Source organism: Larus michahellis, chromosome 15 (genome assembly GCF_964199755.1).
Source record: "Larus michahellis chromosome 15, bLarMic1.1, whole genome shotgun sequence".
NCBI lineage: Eukaryota > Metazoa > Chordata > Aves > Charadriiformes > Laridae > Larus > Larus michahellis.
The window spans coordinates 5,159,714-5,179,614 of NC_133910.1; the positions used below are offsets into that span (position 1 = coordinate 5,159,714).

Below are 19,901 nucleotides of genomic sequence, written 5' to 3' on the forward strand. Positions count from 1 at the left end.
TTGTAGGTGCTGGGGTTCAGCTGCTGGGTCCGTGGCAAGAGCTGTTGAGCGTTGGATCGGTGGATACAGAGCTACAGAAACAGGGGTGTGGAGACAGCCCTAACTCCCCTGCCATGGGCGCCTGTACTATCTTGAGTGATTTTTGGCTAATGAAGGCAGGTTAGTTAAATGAACCTGACCTGTTCAGCCCCCGTTTACCTTGTCTGGGTCAGAAATCACCAGCAAGCGCAGCACAGCTCTGAGGGTCTGGTTTGTTGTGGACACCACCTGAGTGCGAGGAATGAAATTGAAGTGAATAAACAGCCTCATACCATAAGGTCTTTCTTGGCTTTCCATCAGAGAAGGCAGAAACTTCCAAGGAATTTGGGAACCCGGGATTTTGAGTATTAACTGCACCTGTTTGTAAGTGAGAAACGTGCATCGTTCCACAAGGAGCTGATATCAAAAGACCTGTGGGAGGCAAGTAGACAGGGAGGTTATTTCAGGGTCAGGTAAAGACCAAAACAAAAAGGGGTTTGCTTTTTTATTTTTTTTTTTTTTTTATTACAGGAAGATTTTTTTTAAAGTAGAGGGTGGGAGATATATGTTTAAAGAGAGTGGTCAGAAGTCAGTCTTAATTCACAGGAAATCACTTTCTAAGGAGAAAAATGAAAACTTTTTTATTCCTTCCCTTTTGAGTCAAGAAACCTGAACTGGAAGGAAAAAAAAAAAAAAAGAAATCCCTAAGCCAGTTAAACATGCAAATAGAATTTATTTTATTTTCAAATCCGTAAGTGTATCAGGGTAGCCAAAGGGCCTGGGCCAAAGCCGTTGCTGGGGGAGCTCCAGTGAAGCGAATGGAGCTGGAGCCAAGCTGATCCTCGGAGCGATGCCACGGAGCCGCGGAGGCAGGGCTTCGCAGGCAGCCGTCAGGCCGGGAATCTCAATTAATGAATTTTGAGGCCAGCCGACAGCTGTCTGTCCTTTGAGTTACCACTGAGATGGATTTGGCCCGTTTGAATTCAGGTTGCCTCTACTTGAAGGTGGGAATTTCTTCCCAGCTATCACTGAGCACCTTCTCTGATGAAGAATAGGGATTAAGAAGTCTCCTTGTCACCTCTCCGCTGCTTCTGTGCACCTCGACCTCTTGAGACACTTTTATTTTCCCAAGATGCAATTATTTTCTTCTCATATGAGATCACCTTTGAAATCCTCAGTGGATCCATCACCCTCGTTTCTCTCTTCAGGACCACCTTTGCCTTTTTTAGCAAAGAGCTAGATACCTTAAGGCTGAAAACCATCCCCCCTAAAAAAATCAAAACTGGGCACATGTAGTGTAAAGCTCATGCAAAAAAAAGTTTTACGCTGAGTGCTAATGACATGCACAGCTACAAACAAGCCAGCGGTGCAGTGCCCGTGGTGCACAAAGCCACCCAGCCCGCCGGCACCATTTGATGCGCTGTATAAAGGCTCCAACTGTCCTCTCAGACCGGTTTTACAATAGCGCGACTCCGCTTCCTCCCTGATGGTTGCTCCTGATTTACCAGAGCACAATAGGAACGTAGCTGTGGTCTAAAGAAACTGCTCTGAGAGCCTGCCGCGCTCGCCGAGAGAATGGCAGCCTTTCTTCAGCTGTCTGGAGGGATATACTTCTCTGCTAAGCTCTCCGGAGTGATTTGGGAAGCCCCTCCAGGCAGCTTACCATAACTTTTCAGCTCTATAGGGCCGTTCCTATGGGTGAAATGCTTCTGAAGTGCCCACGGCTCGGGGAAGCGATTGTGTTAAGTCTGACCCTTCCTCTGATCTTGTCTCTCCTCTGGCAGGTGTCCACGTCCTGAGCTGCAGGAACAATCCCCTGATTATCCCCGTCATCCATGACCTCAGTCACCCTTTTTATCACACCCAGGCTGTCCTCATTAGCTTCAGCTCCCAGTTTGTGGCCATCTCCGGGGTGGCCCTGCGTTCCTTCCACAACTTCGACCCCATCACCATCAGCAGCTGCCAGCGAGGACAGACCTACAGCCCGGCGGAGCAGAGGTGAGCCTGTCAGCCTGCTTCCTTCAGCCTCGCCACCCACCGCCCCCGCGCCGGGGGCCGGGAGGAGGCAGGAGGGGCACCGCGGCTGAACCCTGCTGACCCTTTTGTGTCACTGGTAAAAAACCAGCAGTGTTCTCATTGATCAGGATGGATGGGACATTTAACCTGCATGGGATACTGTTAGTGAATTATTTCCTCTTCCTTTCTCCTCCCTCCTTTATTCCACGCTTGGAATTGGGGCCAGTTAACTCTCCATACATTCCCCAGTATGGCATCGTTTTCGCCGCTCACGCACCGGCTTCAATCTAAACCGCTTTGTGCTGCTAAAGTGCTACAGGGACCTCCCACGGAAGCGGGCGCGCAGAGACAAAGTGATGCTTGTGCCCCGGCGGGGCCGGATCCTGCGAGGTGCTTGGCCCCATGTGGCGGGTGCTGGGCCACCAGCTTTCGTGGTGCTTTTGTGGCTGGGTAAAGGCCCTCAGTACCTCTCTGGATCTGGCCCACGTTCTGAAAAGCTCTGTGGGACCCCCCAGGATGAAAGGTTTATGGCTACCGTTTTATTCTTGTTGTTATTACAGACACATCAATAGATCACCACCAACCCCTCTCAGTCTCTGCTTTACAGCATCCCACAGAGATTGTGACCTTTCGTGGCCTCTGGTGCAGCAGCTTCATGGATCCTTTCAGCGAGGCAGTGAAAAGAAGAGGGGAGAATTTAGCAAAACCCCTGAAAGAATCATTTTTTTCTTTCTTTTGTGAATTCAAAGTTGTGAGCAGTCGTCATACCATAGCGGCAGCAATAGTAAAACAAGTTGCATATCCCAGCAAACCCCTGCTCAGCCTCCTAAGCAAGCTGTCAGGTTTTTTGATAATGTTCTGGCTTGTTTTTAGGACCTGCTTTTATTCCAGGAAAGGCGGGAGGGTGAGAAGGGGGAGAGGGAAGGGAAAATAAAATTAAAAAAAAAAAAAAGAAAAAAAAAAGAGGAGTATATCTATAGCTAAATCAATCCAGTCAGTGTGTTCTGACCTAGATTCAAGGAGTCTGATCATTCTGTGCAATAGGTTGTATAAATGCGGAGGCCCAAAGACAGCGGGATCAAGTTTCAGATGAGAAGTTTAGTTGGGGAAGTTTGGCCAAATCCCAATGCAGAAGCAGGACAGAAAAAGAGCGAGAAAGACCCACTGGAAGGAGATGGTGAGAAGCAACAGGGAGCTCGGGAGGGCTGAGACGCAAGACCACATTCCTCCCTCTCAAGTTTTCAGTAGGAATTGAACCATTTGTTCACTTATGAAATTAGAAGTGCTCTGTGTTTAGAAAGTTATTTCCTTAATAAAAAATGCATTCCCCTTAGGCAAAGCTTCAGTGAGCCTCTGCAGCCCAGCAAAGTAACCTTTAGAAATCTCTTGAAGAAGAATCACCCGCCGTTTGCCTCTTCTTTTTCTTCTTGAGGGCTTTTTTTTTTTTTTTTTTTTGCATTGTTTTCTTTTCATGATGCACTGAACCATCTCAGCCCCTTGCTCTCAAAAACTTCCGTCGGAGCCCCGCTCCTTCAAAGTAACGTTTTAGGTCTTGCAGGTTACAACGCCGGATTGATCATACAGTTTCCCACGTCAGTCAAGGAACCAGAAACACTCTGAAATAAAGCCCTGGTCCAAAGCCAATTGAAATCAGTGGGATTTTTTCCATTGATGACAGTGCCATAGTGGCAAATCTCCCAGTTTGCCTCGTGGTGGGATCATTTTGGGTGACCACATAGGCTTTCTTCTTCTGTACAGGAAACTCTTAAGCAGTCCAGGTATCCGAGACGTAGAGAAAGTCGTGCATTAAATTGTGCAGCCAGGAAATGGGCGATGCCTTTGCTGTCCCCTGCCATCTCTTTCCTTCGTTATTTTACCCAATCCAGGAAGAACATAGAAAAAGGCATTTTTAAAATTTATTCTTAACCAGTTCAGGAGCTGGGTGTGGGTTTTCTGCCTCTTGTGCTCATGATCTCCCCATCAGACCCCCTTTTAGCACCAGTCCCACGCTGCCCATCTTTCCCTTCTCCCCTTTTCCCCCGGTTGCATTTGCCTAATATAATATTTTACATCTTTATTTCATTTTTAAAGGAACTTTCCTTCCTACATGTAAGCAATCAATTGTACCGCTTTCATTTTCCTTAGATAAACATGGATATTTTTGCCTGCTTTTGGCTGCTCTCTACAAGAGATATTATTTCTCTCTCTTTAAGGAGAATTATTTTGTTTGGAGAGGATTTACAGCCAGATACAGGCACTTCTAGGCAAGGGTGCAGATTTTAAATATGTGAGGGAAAAGAAATATATTGGCCCTTAAAAGTTAACACAGCTTTTATTTTGAGGGTGAATGGATCGCTCCCGTGGGTTAGTGACAACTTAATAACTGAAAATAAAACATGTGCTCACTCTTCTTTCTTAAAACATGTATTACAGTTAATATTTCAGAAGAGAAAAAGTCCCATTGAACTTTATAGGTAGTTGTCCTCAGTCATTGTTAGCTCTTTTGAAAATCCATTCCATCCTTCTGAAGACATTTATAGAGGGTTTGAAAAAAAAAAAATACTCTGTACTTTCCGGTTGTATTTTTCCAGTTGTTGTTTTTCCTGCTGCAGCTGACCACAGGCTCTTTTTTGTTTTCAGCAGAAGTTTACCTCACTGCTGGAGATGTGCTGTAAAAACGACACACTTTATTTTCACATTGCATCCTCAGACCAGCTATAACGGCCCAGTTAGTTCTCTCTTGCACTTTATAGCTCAAGTTATTATATTTTTATTATTTCCTATTTAGCCTCGTGGAGTGGATGGGGAAATTGGGTGCGCAAATGCAGAGGTGTCATTTCCCAGCCCGCGATCGCTCAAGCTGCGAGAAAGCCCTGGTGCATTGGGGCTGCCTTTGACAGCGCTTCCTCAGAAAGCAGGTTTTTGTCCTTTTCGCTGGGTAGGAGACATCAGCTGGGGGTCTCCCAGCCCTGGCAAGGCAGTCCTTGGGAAGTGCTGCTTTCCCTTGGTGGCATTTCCCTGCCGCGTTCCCGAGACCTGTCCCCTCCTCCATCCTGCCTGGTCCTGTTTGCTGCTCTCCTGGAGACTGCAGGTGGGAGGTGTGAAAACCCAGGTAGGCACCCCAATTCAGCTGTCAGAATTGTAGATTTCAGGAGTTTCCAGCTTTCTTATCCTCCATTAACTCCATGTTTATAATGAAGATAAGCCTCCCCTCCCCTGGAGCTGCCCATGGCTCTCTGGTGCGCATGCCCCACGTCGTGCAGCATCTTGTGCTTTCTAGTTGGTGGAGCAAAAAGATTTTCCTTTGGTTTGTTTGGTTAAGTCTTGGTACAGAGTCACTGCTAGGGCTGCAAAATTGCTTCTGCAGGGGAGATTTTTGGTTCACCTTCCTCCCTAAGTGTGCACATCTGGGGGTTTGACAGCCAGGGGGGACCAGCACTGTAGACCAAGCTCCACGCCTGGCCAAGATGCCACCGCCAGTCCTCGCCCCAGGCTCTGGGGAGAGCCGTCCTCCCAGCATCACCCTTTGCTGCCCCGAGCAAGCCCCAGGGAGACGTAGCCCATCCAGCTCTTCTCTTTGTCTTGTTCTCTCCTGCTGTCAGCTTCCCCAACTAGAAACGATGAAGATAAATCTTCTGCAGCAGAACAAATGCGGCCACCCTTTATAACGCTGGTTATTTTTTTCCTTTTTATAAAGGGGGTGGAAAAAAGGGTCTCCCCATCCCTTTTTTTGTGTGATTTAATGCAGCTTTCTCTTTCCTGATTCAGCTGCCTTTCCCCTGCCCTGCGTTCTGTCATTAAGCGCAATCTCTGTCAGCTTGCTTCTGGTGAAATTAATGAATTTCTCACAGAACTGTTAATCATAGAAGCTTTGGTCCGTGACATGTGTTATAATTCAGTGGGTTTTTAACCTTCGCCCCATTTTGGTAATTGGCAAACGGCATCATTTGGCTTTTATTAAAGTGGAAGGCGATGCGTTTTCTTTGTTTGCCTGGGCAGGCTCTGGCAGGGAGACCCGGGGGGTGCTGACGCCCAGGCACACGGCCCCGCTCCAGGCTGGCCGGGCGAAGGGGCTGCCAGAGCTTCATGGGTTCGACACGGACCCCCCCAGGCAAGGGTATCTCACACAGCGGGGGGCAGGCAGGCTGAAGGCAGAGCGGTCCCCAGTGACAATGTTGCCCTGCCAGCGGTGGGGGCAGCGGAGGGGACATGCTGGCTCGTGCCTCTCCTTCCCCCACAGCTCACCTGGGGTTGGATCAAGTGTTTTCTGTAGAACTCCGGGTTTATCCGCGCTCCCAACCGTATCCATTTGAATTAAGGTTTTGTTGTGATCGTTATCGAGTCACGCCCAACAGTGTGGTAGAGAGGTGGCCGAAAGGACCATAGGTGATGCTACTCCTTTGGTCACTCTCATGGACCAGACTTGAAGGCAAACACCTAAAAGAAACGGGCTTGATCCTTCTTCCAGTGGCACAGTCAGCACAGGGCCACCAGGCCCCATCGAGCCAAGGATTCGGGTGGATGTTCTTTGAGATTTTCTGTTAGTAGGAGGAGGCCAATGTGTTTTAGCTGAAGACTGAAGAAGATACACTCATTGCCACCTTTGCAGTTCATACTTTTTTATTTCTACAACAAGGAATGTGGCTAGCAGCATTTGCTTTTCAATATGGTGCATATATGTTTGGATTTGAGAGAGAGAATGTGCTCTTGCCTACAGGGGAGTCTCTACAGAGGAGAAGACGAACCCGCTGTAAGGATAAATCTCTTAGAAGCACCCTCAGAAGGTTACCTCTGTGTGAGTTGTATGTATGGTGGCATGGAACACCACCAAAGTGTGCTTCAGACCTGCAGCCCGGGCTGCCTTCAACTGTGGAAAAGGAAGTTTTTCCTGTATGCGATAGATAATCATAGAATCATTTAGGTTGGAAAAGACCCTTGCGATCTTCGAGTCCAACCATCAACCCCACTCTTCAAAGTTCTCCCCTACACCATATCCCAAATGTTGTGGCCCTTCTCGTAACAAGTGCATACCACAAGCTTTTAGGCTCACCTCTGCCTATAGACGTGTCAGAGCTATCACAAAGGAAACAAATAATTAGGGCACTGCGTTAAGATGAGTTCTTGGAAAAGTGCTTGACCCCAGGGTTAGGAAAAGAAAGTTTGGCTGCTGTAAGCTTTTCGAAAGAGGAAGTCCTGGATTGTTTTTATGTGAGGAAGGAACAGTTCCACTTAATTGTTGTAATTCTCTATAAACATGTTAAAATACAAATGTTTCTAGGATTGTGTCACTAAGACCCCAATTTAGCAAAGCCCTTAGCTATTTGCTTACATCCCCCTGTAGTCAAATCTATCAGTGGGACTTAACCGTGCTTTTGAAGTTAAGCACATATTTAAGTGCCTTGCTGAATTGGGGCCAATATTGGCACAGAGAAATAAAGATTTAGAGGCTAATGACTGAGCTCATTTAGATTAGGGATGGGCAGAATGGATTTGAGTAAAGTGAAAACTGGCTCAGAGCTTCAGCCTACATGTGAAGCGAGCTCAGCTTGGGGATTTTTACATCATTGAAACGGGCTGCCCTGATCTATGTTTTTAACATGCCGCAGCCAGTGGAAAGTGTGCAAGAAATCCACTGCCCCGTGCACTCGGCTTGGTGTGAAAATGTCGCTTTAGGAAATTGTACACTAATGGGGCAAGAACAGGAACAGGTGAATCCTGAGGTGGCCCTAGTAAAATAAACACTGTCAGGGAATATCCCAGGCACCAACACTTGCTCGTTTGTTTATATATATATATATATATATATATCTCTGTATATATATATCTATCTCAATAAATCATTAGAATGGTCCTTGGGTCCCTTGAATAGCTTTTCTCGAGACCGGCTCATACTCTGGCAAGCAATTCCCAGGTGCATTTGGGGAGTTAGGATAGACCAGGGATGATTTGAAACAGGCAGTTTTGATGAAGTCACCCTATTTTGATTGCAAGAAAATGGGATAAGCTGTCCCATGCCAGGATTTCATTCTCAGATGCTCTATATTGTTTCTTTCCCAAGGAATGCATAGTTTCTGGAGCATGTGATGATTAACCACTGTTAAATGGCAGTACCCATTCAAGAGCTTCTGTAACCCACAATTCTGTAATATGGATGTGATGGGTTCTTTGTCTAAACTTCCTACTTGGAGATATTAATTTCTCCTTCTTAATTCTGCATTTGCAGAACTCAATTCAGGATCGTGACTTCAAAATTCATTGGTATTTACGGCTGACAGTAGCTGATACCAAATTGGAACCAGTAGCTAGAGAACCAGAAATATTTAAATTGGAAACATTTGGTGGCAGTGGTTGTTTTTTTACAAAAAGTGAATGGTTGTATTGTTTGTCACTGAAGTCATTCATATAGAGTTACAGACAGAGAGAGCTGCCCAGATGATCTGCTAACCGAGGCATAATCTGGAGCCTGGAGGGGGTGGCTAAAAATGTTCCCTGGCCATTTAAGAAGACCACAAGGGGACTTGTAAACAGAAAGAAGAACATCACAATAAGTGTTTCTTAATGCCTTTGTCTGTGGCGTTTCAGTTCTGCAGGACTTTTAAGCCCAGGCTTGCTCATCTGGTGTCCTGATATGAACTCAAGAAACCAGATTCTTTTTTTCCTTTACATTGATGGAAATGACAAGCGATGCCACTGCGGTGACGTTCCTCCAGATTTCCCTTTGTGCAAATTGCAAAGGTTTTCTTGGGCTCATCCTTCCCTCTGAAGCCATTCTAGGCTGAATTCAATGCTGCGCTGATGTGTAACACATTGATTCACGTAAGCTGTTAAATGAAGTAGGTCTGCTATTATTTTATTTTTCCAACTTTGGAGTGAAACGGTTTTCAGATTTTGCGGGAGTTTTGCAATGGGCAGTCAAGGTTCTCAACACGTACTTCTGAGAATGGCTTGGCAGTGGTGCTCGCTTTTTTCCTCACTGAGTCAACGTCCTCGTCCCTGGAGTCCTGGCACGGGAGGAACTCGTGTCGCAGCCTCACCGACTGAAAAACGGAGGGGGGGGCGAAGTGACGGTTAGCCTTCACGGGTACATGTAAGTGGGACATGTAGGGAGGATTTGGAAAGACATCATTCATCATTTACACTCTCACTCAACATCCCGGGTCAGATACTCTTGCTAATGTTAGTTGGTGACTTACTCAGCCGGCAGTGCCGTGAGGTCAGTAAGGTGCTGCTGCGCTCGGGGAGCCACAGTACGTCTGTGGGCTGTGGTTCACGCTCCTGGGTGATTCATGTTGGGCATTTACAAGACAATTGCACATAGCTGTTCTCCTCACCTCATTTCTACTCAAGAGAAGACCACCTGGGCACTAGGATATACTGTCCCTTGTTCTTCCACTGTCTCATCCACAGTCTTACTGAGCAGCGCAAAGGGAAATCAATGGCCGTTTATATTTGTATGTCAGGCTTTGAGTTGCAGTGACTGGAAAACGTGTGAAACCCTTGGTGTGGGAGCGGGGGGATCTTACTGAAGGCAGGATCTCTCGGTGTAGGTCAGCTCTGGCAGAGGATCATCCGTTCTGCAGAAATAATGAGCATCGCCGTTGTGGTGCCAACAGACAGGGCGCTGTTTGTTGCGTACAAGGGTACGGAGTTGGCCAACAGAGAGGTGGAATTCTCCTTCCTCAGTCCCGTCAGCGGCAATACTTTGTGCACAATGAGGAAATAAGATCTTTCTGAATGTAGAAATTGTTTATGGCTCGTGGTGCTCCAGGGAAGGGCCGTCACTGAACAAGCAACCTTAAATTACAGGCAGCGGGCACTTCCCATATAGCGCAGTCTGGGACAGAGAAATGAGTTGTGGAGGTACATAATACTGTCGCTTAATCTGATCTAGAGCTCAGTAGAGACATGTGCAGATGTGCTTCTCTATCAGTAACATGGGGATAACAATACCGGCCCAGGTGTCTCACAGGGGTGTCATGAAAATTAATTAGATAATGTCTGCACAATGCTTTGAACACAGCAAAACACCAGGTACACGCTAAGTCCTGTGCTTACTAAGGTGGATGCTGTTTGGGTGGCTGTGAACCCTTTTTCTAGGAGACGGGAATAGCTTGCTTGTAATCTATTTCAAAATACGTGTATTGATGCATTGCTTTCCCTTCCTTCTGTAACTTTCTGTGTTTCAGGTTCTTCCCTACCCACATAGATGGTGAAATAAGTCAAGGTTTTCCCTTATTTAAATTAGTCTTAATTTTCAGCAGAGGCGTATCACCTTGCAGGAATCCTTAACCCCAGAAATTTTGTCTCTAATTCAGCAAAACGTCTTTGCACATAGAATCATAGAATAGTTTGGGTGGGAAGGGACCTTTAAAGACCATCTAGTCCAATCCCCCTGCCCCAGGCAGGGACATCTCCAACTCGATCAGGTTGCTCAGAGCCCCGTCCAGCCTGACCTGGAATGTTTCCAGGGATGGGGCATCTCCCACCTCTCTGGGCAACCTGGGCCAGGGTCTCACCACTCTCATTGTAAAAAGTTTCTTCCTTAAATCTAGTCTAAATCTACCTTCGTGCTTTAAGAGTCTCAGCATTTGCATTGCCCTATAGCTGAGGGCCTGCCCCATACTCACATTTGAGCACGTGCTATAATGTTTGACTCAGGTCATCAGAGATGGTGAAAGATTTTGTGTCGACCAGAGGTCTCTATGTGTTCAAACACAAAACAAACCCCTCTTTTTACAAGTTGTGCTAACTGTTACAATAATTTACAGTAGGGAGAGCAGACAGTTTCTATCTGGGGAAACATTTTATGGATGTCAGGACAGCAGCCGGAGAGATCTGAAATGACAGTGTGCTGCTGAGCTTGATAAGAGCTTATCAACACAGCTACACAGCTGATGTTTGGTGTTCCTCGTGAAGTGGAATAAAATGAATGTGTTGATTTAAATCGAGTTTCTCAAAGATAAGAGTGACTATCACAGAAACTCCTCACACGTACACACATGCACACTTATCACTAGCAATATCAGGCACTCCTCAATTCAGCAGAGATTTAAAATTGGATGGGGCGTAAGGACTGCTCTTGGAGGGAGAGTGCTCTCGAGGGAGGGACGGATGGATGGATGGATGGGTGGATGGATGTTGGTACAGGAGTAGGAAGGCCACAGTGCAGTTCAATATTGCAGAACAGAAAGTAATTTTGCGGAATTGTTTGGCTTTTCCCTTTTGCCACAAGACCTGTAATTTGCTTTCATTGCTGTCACCTTTACGACTCTCCCTGTCCTTCAGAAGACATAGCTGGAGGGTGTGCTTGTTGGTGAGGAGCCCTTTGCCGAGTCAGGCTCAGTATGCAGTCTGTGTACCTGCCGCCTGACAGGTGATGAGTTTGTCAGTCAGACACGCTTGCTTTTGTGGAATGAATTAAATGAATTGAATAAAAATACCACTTCTTGTCTCCTACCTAGCTGCGTCCACTACTCCTGTGAAGCCACCGACTGCCAAAAGCTGGAGATCGAGAATGCGCTGCTGAACTGCACCGGTGGCGGGTGGTTCAACGGTGCCCAGTGCAATGTGAGCTGCAAGACAGGCTACATCTTGCAAGTCCAGCGAGACGATGAACTCAGCAAGAGCCAGGTTTGTTCTGCTGGTTTTGTATGACCCACAAGACAGGGCTGAGCAAACAGATGTGGAGAAATTGAGAAATAAGCCAGCCTAAACCCCAAAATCTCAGCCCAGCCTTGGGACAAGGCCTTGTCCAAGTACTTCTCATCAGAATAGGAGCCATCTGACTCTGCAGGAAGAGGTACTGACAGAGAGCGAATCTCAGGTGTTCCCCAAATTTAGAAAGGTTCAACCCAAAAGATTTAAATATGCGTTCAGGCCTTCTCTGATCTCAGTGGCTCTAGTCAGCCAAACAGTGTTTCTTGGGTTGGTTTTTCGGGGGTGGGGTGTTTGGTTTTTTGCACAACCAGTTTCTGGGCAAAATAATCTCATTTTTATTCCTCGGGTTGAGGCTAACAATGTCTTAACTCCTTTGCAGTGTTTCAGTCCAGTCAGTGGGGTATTGAGGAAGACTATCCATTTCTTTAAACGTTAAAAAAAATGCGGGTCCTCTGTGCCAGGGGAGGCGGACAAGGTGTGTGTGCAGCATGGCCCGACCTTGGCATGCCATGGGGAGCAGGGTGCAGGGCAGGCACCCCAGTTTGTGCTCTCAGCTCTGATGCTGCCCGATCCCGTGAGCGCAACATGGGGGTGGTTTCCCCCATCGGCACCTTCTCGCTGGTTTTGGGGGCAGCACACACACGTGGGGCTGGGGAGGGCCGGGGGGCAGCAGCGGTGCTCACGGCCTGCCTGGGTTTGGGAAATACTGTGTTCTTCATCGGCTTGCGGAGCGGGGAGACGGAGCGGAGGGGAATGAGTCAGCCCTTTCAACTCAATTACAAAACAAATACAGGACCCCGCGAGCTGGGCCTCTTCCATCCTAATTGGCATCAGCACCAGAACCCCAGCTCCAGCTGAGCATTTTTACAGAACAGAAAACAAGTTCGCAAACGAGCCTGAATGGCTGAACCAGGAAATAGTTGGAAGGGATCTGTACATTGAGCAGACAGGAATCCCAAACCAAATAAAACAGCCTGAACATGTTTCACCAGCGCTGTGTTATTTAAACGCGAGAAGTACCTTTTGGGGAGCCTCAGCCAACTGTATATGGTTTTGCTGTGAGAAGTTTGGTTTCAGAGCCTTGATCAGACTCACATGACAGGAGCGGAGGATTTTAGCACCCTTAGCTAACGTGATTCACTGCCTATTACAACACGCTTCCTCTCCCCCTGGTCTACTATTGCACTTCATCGTCTTTTTTCCACTGATAAAAACCCTGAGGCCAATGGCTTTGTTTTGCTCAGTGCTGTGCGTTCGCTGTTCAAGTCAGGGAAGGACTGGAGCATCTTAAAGATATTCACATTCAGCGAAGCACATTAAACAGATGCTTTAAGAGTTTATTCGTGTGCTTTGGACATCTGTTGAAAAGGAACGGACAGTTTCTGTCACTATCGTCTTGTTTTATTTCTTTATGTCAAGTGCTGCAAGACACATCTTGTGGAACATGTAGGCAAGAAATGAATTATCCGAGAAAGTCTGGAATCCATGGTTTGGATTCCTTGTATTGTGTTGTATTGAATTGTGTTGTGCGCCTTCCACAGTTGCCTCCCAGCTTCAGCTCCCCTTGTGATCGCAAGCATGTGGAGATGAGATAGGGCATGTGGGTTGTTATCTATGGTCAGAGGGACTTTCTGCCGTGATTGAGGAACCTTGCACAAAACTGCGTGCTTCACTCTTGTAGTTTAGTTGGATATTTTGCTTGATTAACTGATTTTAGGGTCTAGAGTTATTTTTTTCTCATTTCACTGAGAGTGGGGAGGGCTGCATGAGGAAGAGGAGGAAGGAAAGTAGCTTTGAAGGTGCTGATGTTTCACACTCTTGGGTAGGAAGAAGCCTGAGGAGAGGTGCAATGTCTCAAAGAGCAGACTGAACATGGGTGGCCCATGGCCACTGCATGCTGATGAAGATGATAGACAGACCCGTGAAGACACCCTGGTTTAGCATCTGAACCGCATTTGTCTTCTGCATTTCACTGAAAGGCAGAAAAAAAGGGTGAACAGAGAATTAAAAGCAAAATTTTCAAAAGCACCTCAGAGATGTGGGGGCACAAGTCACATTTCAAATCAATCTTTTACATCTAAGGGGCCTTTGAAAATCTTCGTAAGAGTTTCTGCACTTTCTGGCCTCTGTGTCTTCTGAAGCCACCATTTTAATCAGTCTTAGGGCAAAACATTCATTCATCTCTGCTCTCTGAGAAGCTCCCATTCCCAAATTCTGTTAAAACTCCATAAAATCACCAAATCCTAAAACCATCAGCACTACATGCAGTAGAAACTGTTTGCTGTTTGAAAATAAAAACAGAAAAAAGCTGAGCTGTTTACAGACTCTTGGGCTCTCTCTCGTCCTCATTTAGGGACTCAGCAACAACAACAAAAAAGGGTTTGTGTAGCGATGGAGCAAAATCCTTCATGTATCTTTCTCACAAAGAAGATCTCGGGATGGTTTCATTTTCCTCCGATTTCTTCCCACCCCCCCGACAACTCCATCGCTCTTTCTTCTCTTCTCCCCCTTTCCCCCCTTTGTCTTTCACAGCTTTCCTCCCCCTTGTCCTTCACTGAAAGCCCCGCTCATTCACTTACTTGTTGTCATCTCTCCTTGAAGCTACCACCACTGCTGCTCTGGTCAAGAGGTGTTATTTAAAACCCAGCAGCTCCCTAATGTTGTGCAAAGGCATCATCAATCATGCCAGGAAAAGAAAGCGCGGCTCATGTGGGTTCAATTAGAGACACAGTAGTGGGCAGAAGTGGAAGAATACTTAGAGGGGAGGGCACAGCTGTTCATTTTTAAGGAGAGGAAACTTCACACGTGAAGCATCGCTTGAAGAAGGAACCGGCTGGGATCTTGGGCAGCAGGAAGGAGACATGAATTCTCCCAAGCTGTTAAAAGTCCCAAGAAACAAATCTTTCTGGCACCAGATTTGTTTAAGTTTGCATCCTCTTCACTGTATTGCACACTGTATCTTTGGAGGCCCTTTTTTCCCCCCTCTTCTTTTCTCCTCCTCGCCCGCCCTCCCTCCTTGCGTAAGCCTCTTTTGGAAGGCAGGACGTGAAGGGAAGCGGTTGCTGTGATGCCAGTCAAAGCAGCGCAAAGTGCCCAAAGTGACAGCTAATAAAGCAGATGAGAAAGCCGAGTGCTTCGTGTGGACTGCTGTGAGCTGGGTGACCTTGTCAGATCAGACAGGCGAAACCGGCACGTGCCTGCTCGGGCTTCGGGTGGGAGAGCTGCACAGGCAGGCGCAGATGCTGCCACACAGACCCAGTGCCGGGTCCGAAGGCGGCTCTGCTCAGGCTGAGGCGATTGGAAACCCCCCCCCCCCACCCAGGGTGCGGCGTGGCGCTGGGGAGAGCCGAGCTCCTGCTCTGGGGTCCTGCCCCTGGGCACCGCAGTGATCCCACCCTCGGGTGGGACATCGCAAGAGGGAGAAGCTGAAAGCTGGTGGGTGCCATCTGCAATAATTTCCGTGGTAGGGTTGTCCTCTGTGCTTTCAATCAGAGCCACTGGTCTTTGTCTCCGTTGCGGGGAATGTTCTCTGTTCTGTTCTGCTGCAGAAACGCATGTGCTCCTATTGCTTGAAGTGATGACATGATAGACATGCTTTAAAATGTGCCATTATTATGTCTGACCTTGAAAACCTCAGCTTCCATCGTACAAAGTGTGGAACAAATTACCGGAAAAAGCTGAGAAGCCAGGGTCTTACCCACATGGGCACGGCTTCTCTGCCTGGGAACGGGCTCGCCAGTGTGTCAGGAAGAGGAGAAGCCATACGGGCCTGGAAGGAGGTGACTCTTCCAGATTTGGTCAGTGGTTTTGTTGGGAAAGTACCATGGGGAAAAACCCAGAGATGAAAACGTGGAGAGACTAATTATTTTTTTCACGTCGAGGTCTAGAACAGGGGCAGAAATGAAGTGCAGTGGGAGTATGGCTCTAACGGGGGGTCCTTTCCAAGGAGGGGTGCCCCGGGCATGTTGTGTTTCCAGCAGGCTGTAGTGTCCCGCAGCTTTCTGCTAACAAAGGCCATGGCTGCAGCTGAAATACCCTCAGCGTTAGCTTGGGCAAAACATTCTTGCCCATTTTCTCTAAGGTGTGATTGTCACGCAGATATATTACTTCTGTTTTAATTTTTGTTTTATATTCCGGATTCTGAATTCGCACTCTTTGTTTATGTAGAGCTACATCTGATGCGCAACGCCATCGTTAGAGAAACTCCCTTGTGCACCATACTGTGTCTCAGCAGTCAGTATCAGCCAGTAGGAGCAATCATTCATTCCGAAACTAGATCACACCAACACTAATTGAATTCTTTGAGTTGAATCTCCTATCACTGATAGAGCTTCCCTGGGCTCAGCGTGGATCCAGCAAGATATGGTGCAAGACCCACGTCTTTTCCATAACGTTTGGATAGCCCCTGACATCAGTAGCTTGGGTTTATGTTTTAACCTCCTGCCGTGCAGGTGCCCAGCAGCCATGGTACCGGAGTGTTATCTGGTGATAGCGTCTGTTAAGGGAAATGAAGTCTTTGCTGAATGCTGGAGCAGCCCAGCAAGTGTGTTGGTGATGCTGCTGTGTGTGCGCTGCGAAGACACAGCAATATTCTGTATCATCCCTTCTCCTGTGGCCATCACACCGCAACTTCCTGGATGCACAGGCATCTTCAAGTCATCAACTGTCTACAGAATATATAGTATATACTTTTTAATGGAGCAGATAATCTGATAAGCAACAAAGGCAGAATTAATAGCCACTGGGGAGCACAATGATTGGGAATGAGAACACAGAGTGTCACTTCACCTGAGCGCTCCGAGAATCTCAGAATGTGCCACTGTAAATTTGTAGAAAAGACATTTTTTTCCATCAGCAGTGCTCCCTGTTTAAATAAACTCCACGGTCTAGAAAGGGGTTTTGTGCCCACTTGGGAAGTGTCCAGTTTCTCAGCTCTGGGACTGCTTTTTCCATTCTGAATGCAACCATATATCAAAGGGAGACAGGTCTGAACTTCTGTTGAAACCATTAGGGTGTTTTTGCAAAAAGGGAATCCAGGTCCCTTTGATGTGTGCTAGAAAAATTCCCCCTTCCTTTTATAAACCCAGATCAATGGTCGGCGGTGCAAATCTCCTGGGAGCGTACCAGCCCTGAATAAAATATTCCCTGGAGGCAGCGGAGTGCTGCTGTACGGCTTGGTCAGATTCCTCGCCGGTGTCTTCCCCTTCTCGTGTTTGGGTTTCTCACATTTCTTTTTCCTCTGTCCCTCTCTTTATTCTGGTATGAAGAGTCCTACTTTCAGATTCTTCACTCCTAGTTTTTAATCGTATTCCCTTTTTAATTGGAAAGTGGATGTGTTGTTTGTTCTGTGCTCTTTGCCAACGTGTTTGTCCTTCAGTCACCCAGTAAATTCTTCATCTTAGCTTTGGATGGATGACCGCTTTACCTCCCCTGTTTTTTTTTCTCTCTCCCTAGCAATTCAGGATTTCAGTCTGCTGCATTGTTTGGATTATTCCTCAAATCCATGGAAGTGTATCTTCGGCGTAGCTATGACAGTAGAGTGACATCAGGGAAATCAGAGCACAGGCACTGACTCTGTACTCGACCGCTCAAGTGCCAAGTGTGCGTATGGGAGGATGCTCTTGGGTCTGTCCATTGCAAACTCCTCCAGGGAAAAGTCTGTCTCTCCAGCGAGCGTGTCCCCGGTGCCAGGGCAGCAGGGCCCCGGTTTCATTTGGAGCCTCGGGGCACTCTGATGGCAGAAGCCGTACCAGCAGCTGTCAGGATCTGAACACAATGTTGACATGGCCCAGGCCATCTCCTTTGGTGCCCCAGTCCACGGGTGACTGTCGCCGCTTGGGAGAGCCTCGGATGGGAGTCCCAAACGGGTTTATGTCAAGTTGGCTTTTACTTCAAACCCAAGAGTGAGTTCGACTGCTCAGAAGTACATGGGGATCCCTTGGAGTGGCTGTGTCACTGCATAGGTGACAGGGATCAGGGATTGCTGTCAGCCTCAGACAGCTCAGGCTGGCGCGCTCCTTCGGGAGCACAGGGCAGAGCAGCAGGCATGCGGCGTGTCTCGGGAGGCGATGCAGACAAGAGTTCAGATTATTTGTAGTGCTCCACTCTTTATATTGAAGCACTTTGGTGTCTCAGCCCAGAGGTGACAGAAATACATCCTGGTTCTCTCCCCTGGTTTCTTGTTGGGACCTCGGTGTTTTTAGTAGCTGCTGTCCAAATCTTGATGGTAGTGATCAGGCCTAGTTTTGCTTAACTTGTGAGCCAGAATAATGACTGTTACTAGGCTTGAAATGGTTTTGCTCTCTCCCTTGCTGGCTGTGGTGGCTGTAGGCATGTGTCTTTTTCCAGATGGAGTCCAGCATCACCATGACTTGCACGGATGGGAAGTGGAACAAGCAGGTGACCTGCGAGCCCGTGGACTGCGGTGTCCCAGACCAGTACCATGTCTACCCTGCCACCTTCAACTGCAGCGAGGGGACCACCTTTGGCAAGAAATGCTCCTTCACTTGCCGACCGCCGGCTCTTCTGAAAGGTATTGGAGGGTGTCTGTGCAGTGAGCTGGGGATAGCCGCACAGCTGACACAGACTGTTCCTAGCAATATATGGTACTGTTGCTGTTGTTTTAGAATTATTCATGATATTTTAAGTATGAAGAATTATGAGACTCTATGGGAAGGTTTATTTATATTAGAAGTTAAGTTCCTTTGCATCTCTCTATTACCTTCCTTTGACCTTTCCTCGATCACGGCTGGCCAGGCAGTAATGACAGTGAATATTGCTTCCATACAACCAAAACATGGAAAAGTCATGGGGATAAATCAAATTGAACTCTCTCATCTTCTTTCCCATGCCTTCTCTGTTTTCTGCGTCTGTTCCCCCTTCTATGCCTCTTCCAGGTATTTGGAAAAGCAGAACACTGAAAAGTCCCATGTCCCAGTGGCACAGTCCCCCATCACTGTTTTTCCTAATTCACTCATCACCTCTTTCCTTTTCCGCACTCATCTTGCTCTAACTCTGACCTTTCTCTCCTCTTCTTGTTTGGGACTTTCTACAATTTTTTTTTCTCTTAAAAATAACACACTCTGCTGCCTTCTTCCCTTTTCTCCCCCATCTTCTTCCCTGCTGCTTTTCTGCTAGCATCCCCATCATCTTCTCAGCACCATCAGCTCTTCTGCTCACTGGCACATTACCCTTTTTGATCTGGTCCTCAAGAAACAAGAAAACGTATCATTGTTAATTTGAAGGAACATTAGGGCCAAATTAACTTGTCGTTTTGCAGTGGAGTAATCTTCACTGCAGTTGTCAACTCGGGTACAAATGCTGTATAAGCTTTTTTTGTACGTGTGGTATCATCTTGGCTGCCAGGATCCATTGCAAACCCCAGAAGAGGCATGGGAAGTATTCTTCATTTCAGTGAAAGGATATGTTGATTTCTTCATCTATAACCAAATCGCTTCATTCTTTTAACTCCGACTTAGGAGGGTAACCACAAGCAGCAAACACACAGTGAAAGTTAAGACTACTCGAAGGGGAGATTTTGATCAAAGAATTCCCTTTTTCTGTTCATATGCTCAGTTGGTCATCTTCAACAAGAGGTGGTTTTTTTATCGAAAATGCCTGGAATTGTTTTGAGGGGGCAGTGGAAATGATAGTATTCAGCATGACCAGCATGAGCTTCAGCTGATGACTCCGGTGGGGGTCGCTGGAGGGTTGATGACCAACCCCCAGGTCAGGGGGGCAGCAGTGGGGTGTAGCATCACCTCACTTTTGTCCAGAAACTCTGGGAGCTGTGAGGTAAAGGCACCGTTTGGTGTACAGCCATTGGCGATGACTAATAGATGTTGCCACTAAGCTTCTGGAGGATGGCGTTCGAATGACTCATGGCTAATTCAATCACTGACGTCATGACAGCCACTGTTGGTAATGTCACAGCTTATCACTTTGCAGTGGCGAGTATGATATCACCACGGCTGGTCTGCAGAGCTGCTGCATGAGTCAGAGCAGAGGAGCATGCTGGTGCTCTAGAAAAGAGCTCCCTTCTGCACAAAATACCTCTGCAATCATCTGCAGTTGGGGAGGGGAGAGAGAAAGGCAGGGCTGATTTAATGCGGCTTCTCTTATCTTTGTGGGTAGGGCAGGAGGGCTCCTCCACATACCTTCCTGAGCCCTCCAGAGCCTTTTGTTTTCTTCTTCTTTGAATTCCAGCCTCA

General features: G+C 47.2%; 1 protein-coding gene across 1 annotated transcript in view; it reads left to right on the forward strand.

Moving 5' to 3' along the window:
• The window catches only part of PAPPA (pappalysin 1), a 186,277-nt gene that overhangs the window by 129,259 nt on the left and 37,117 nt on the right, over positions 1 to 19,901 (forward strand). The window contains exons 13-15 of the mRNA XM_074608689.1: positions 1,803 to 2,016; positions 11,496 to 11,664; positions 18,040 to 18,223. Of these exons, the coding sequence (XP_074464790.1) occupies positions 1,803 to 2,016; positions 11,496 to 11,664; positions 18,040 to 18,223 (567 nt within the window). The remainder of the gene's footprint in view (positions 1 to 1,802; positions 2,017 to 11,495; positions 11,665 to 18,039; positions 18,224 to 19,901) is intronic.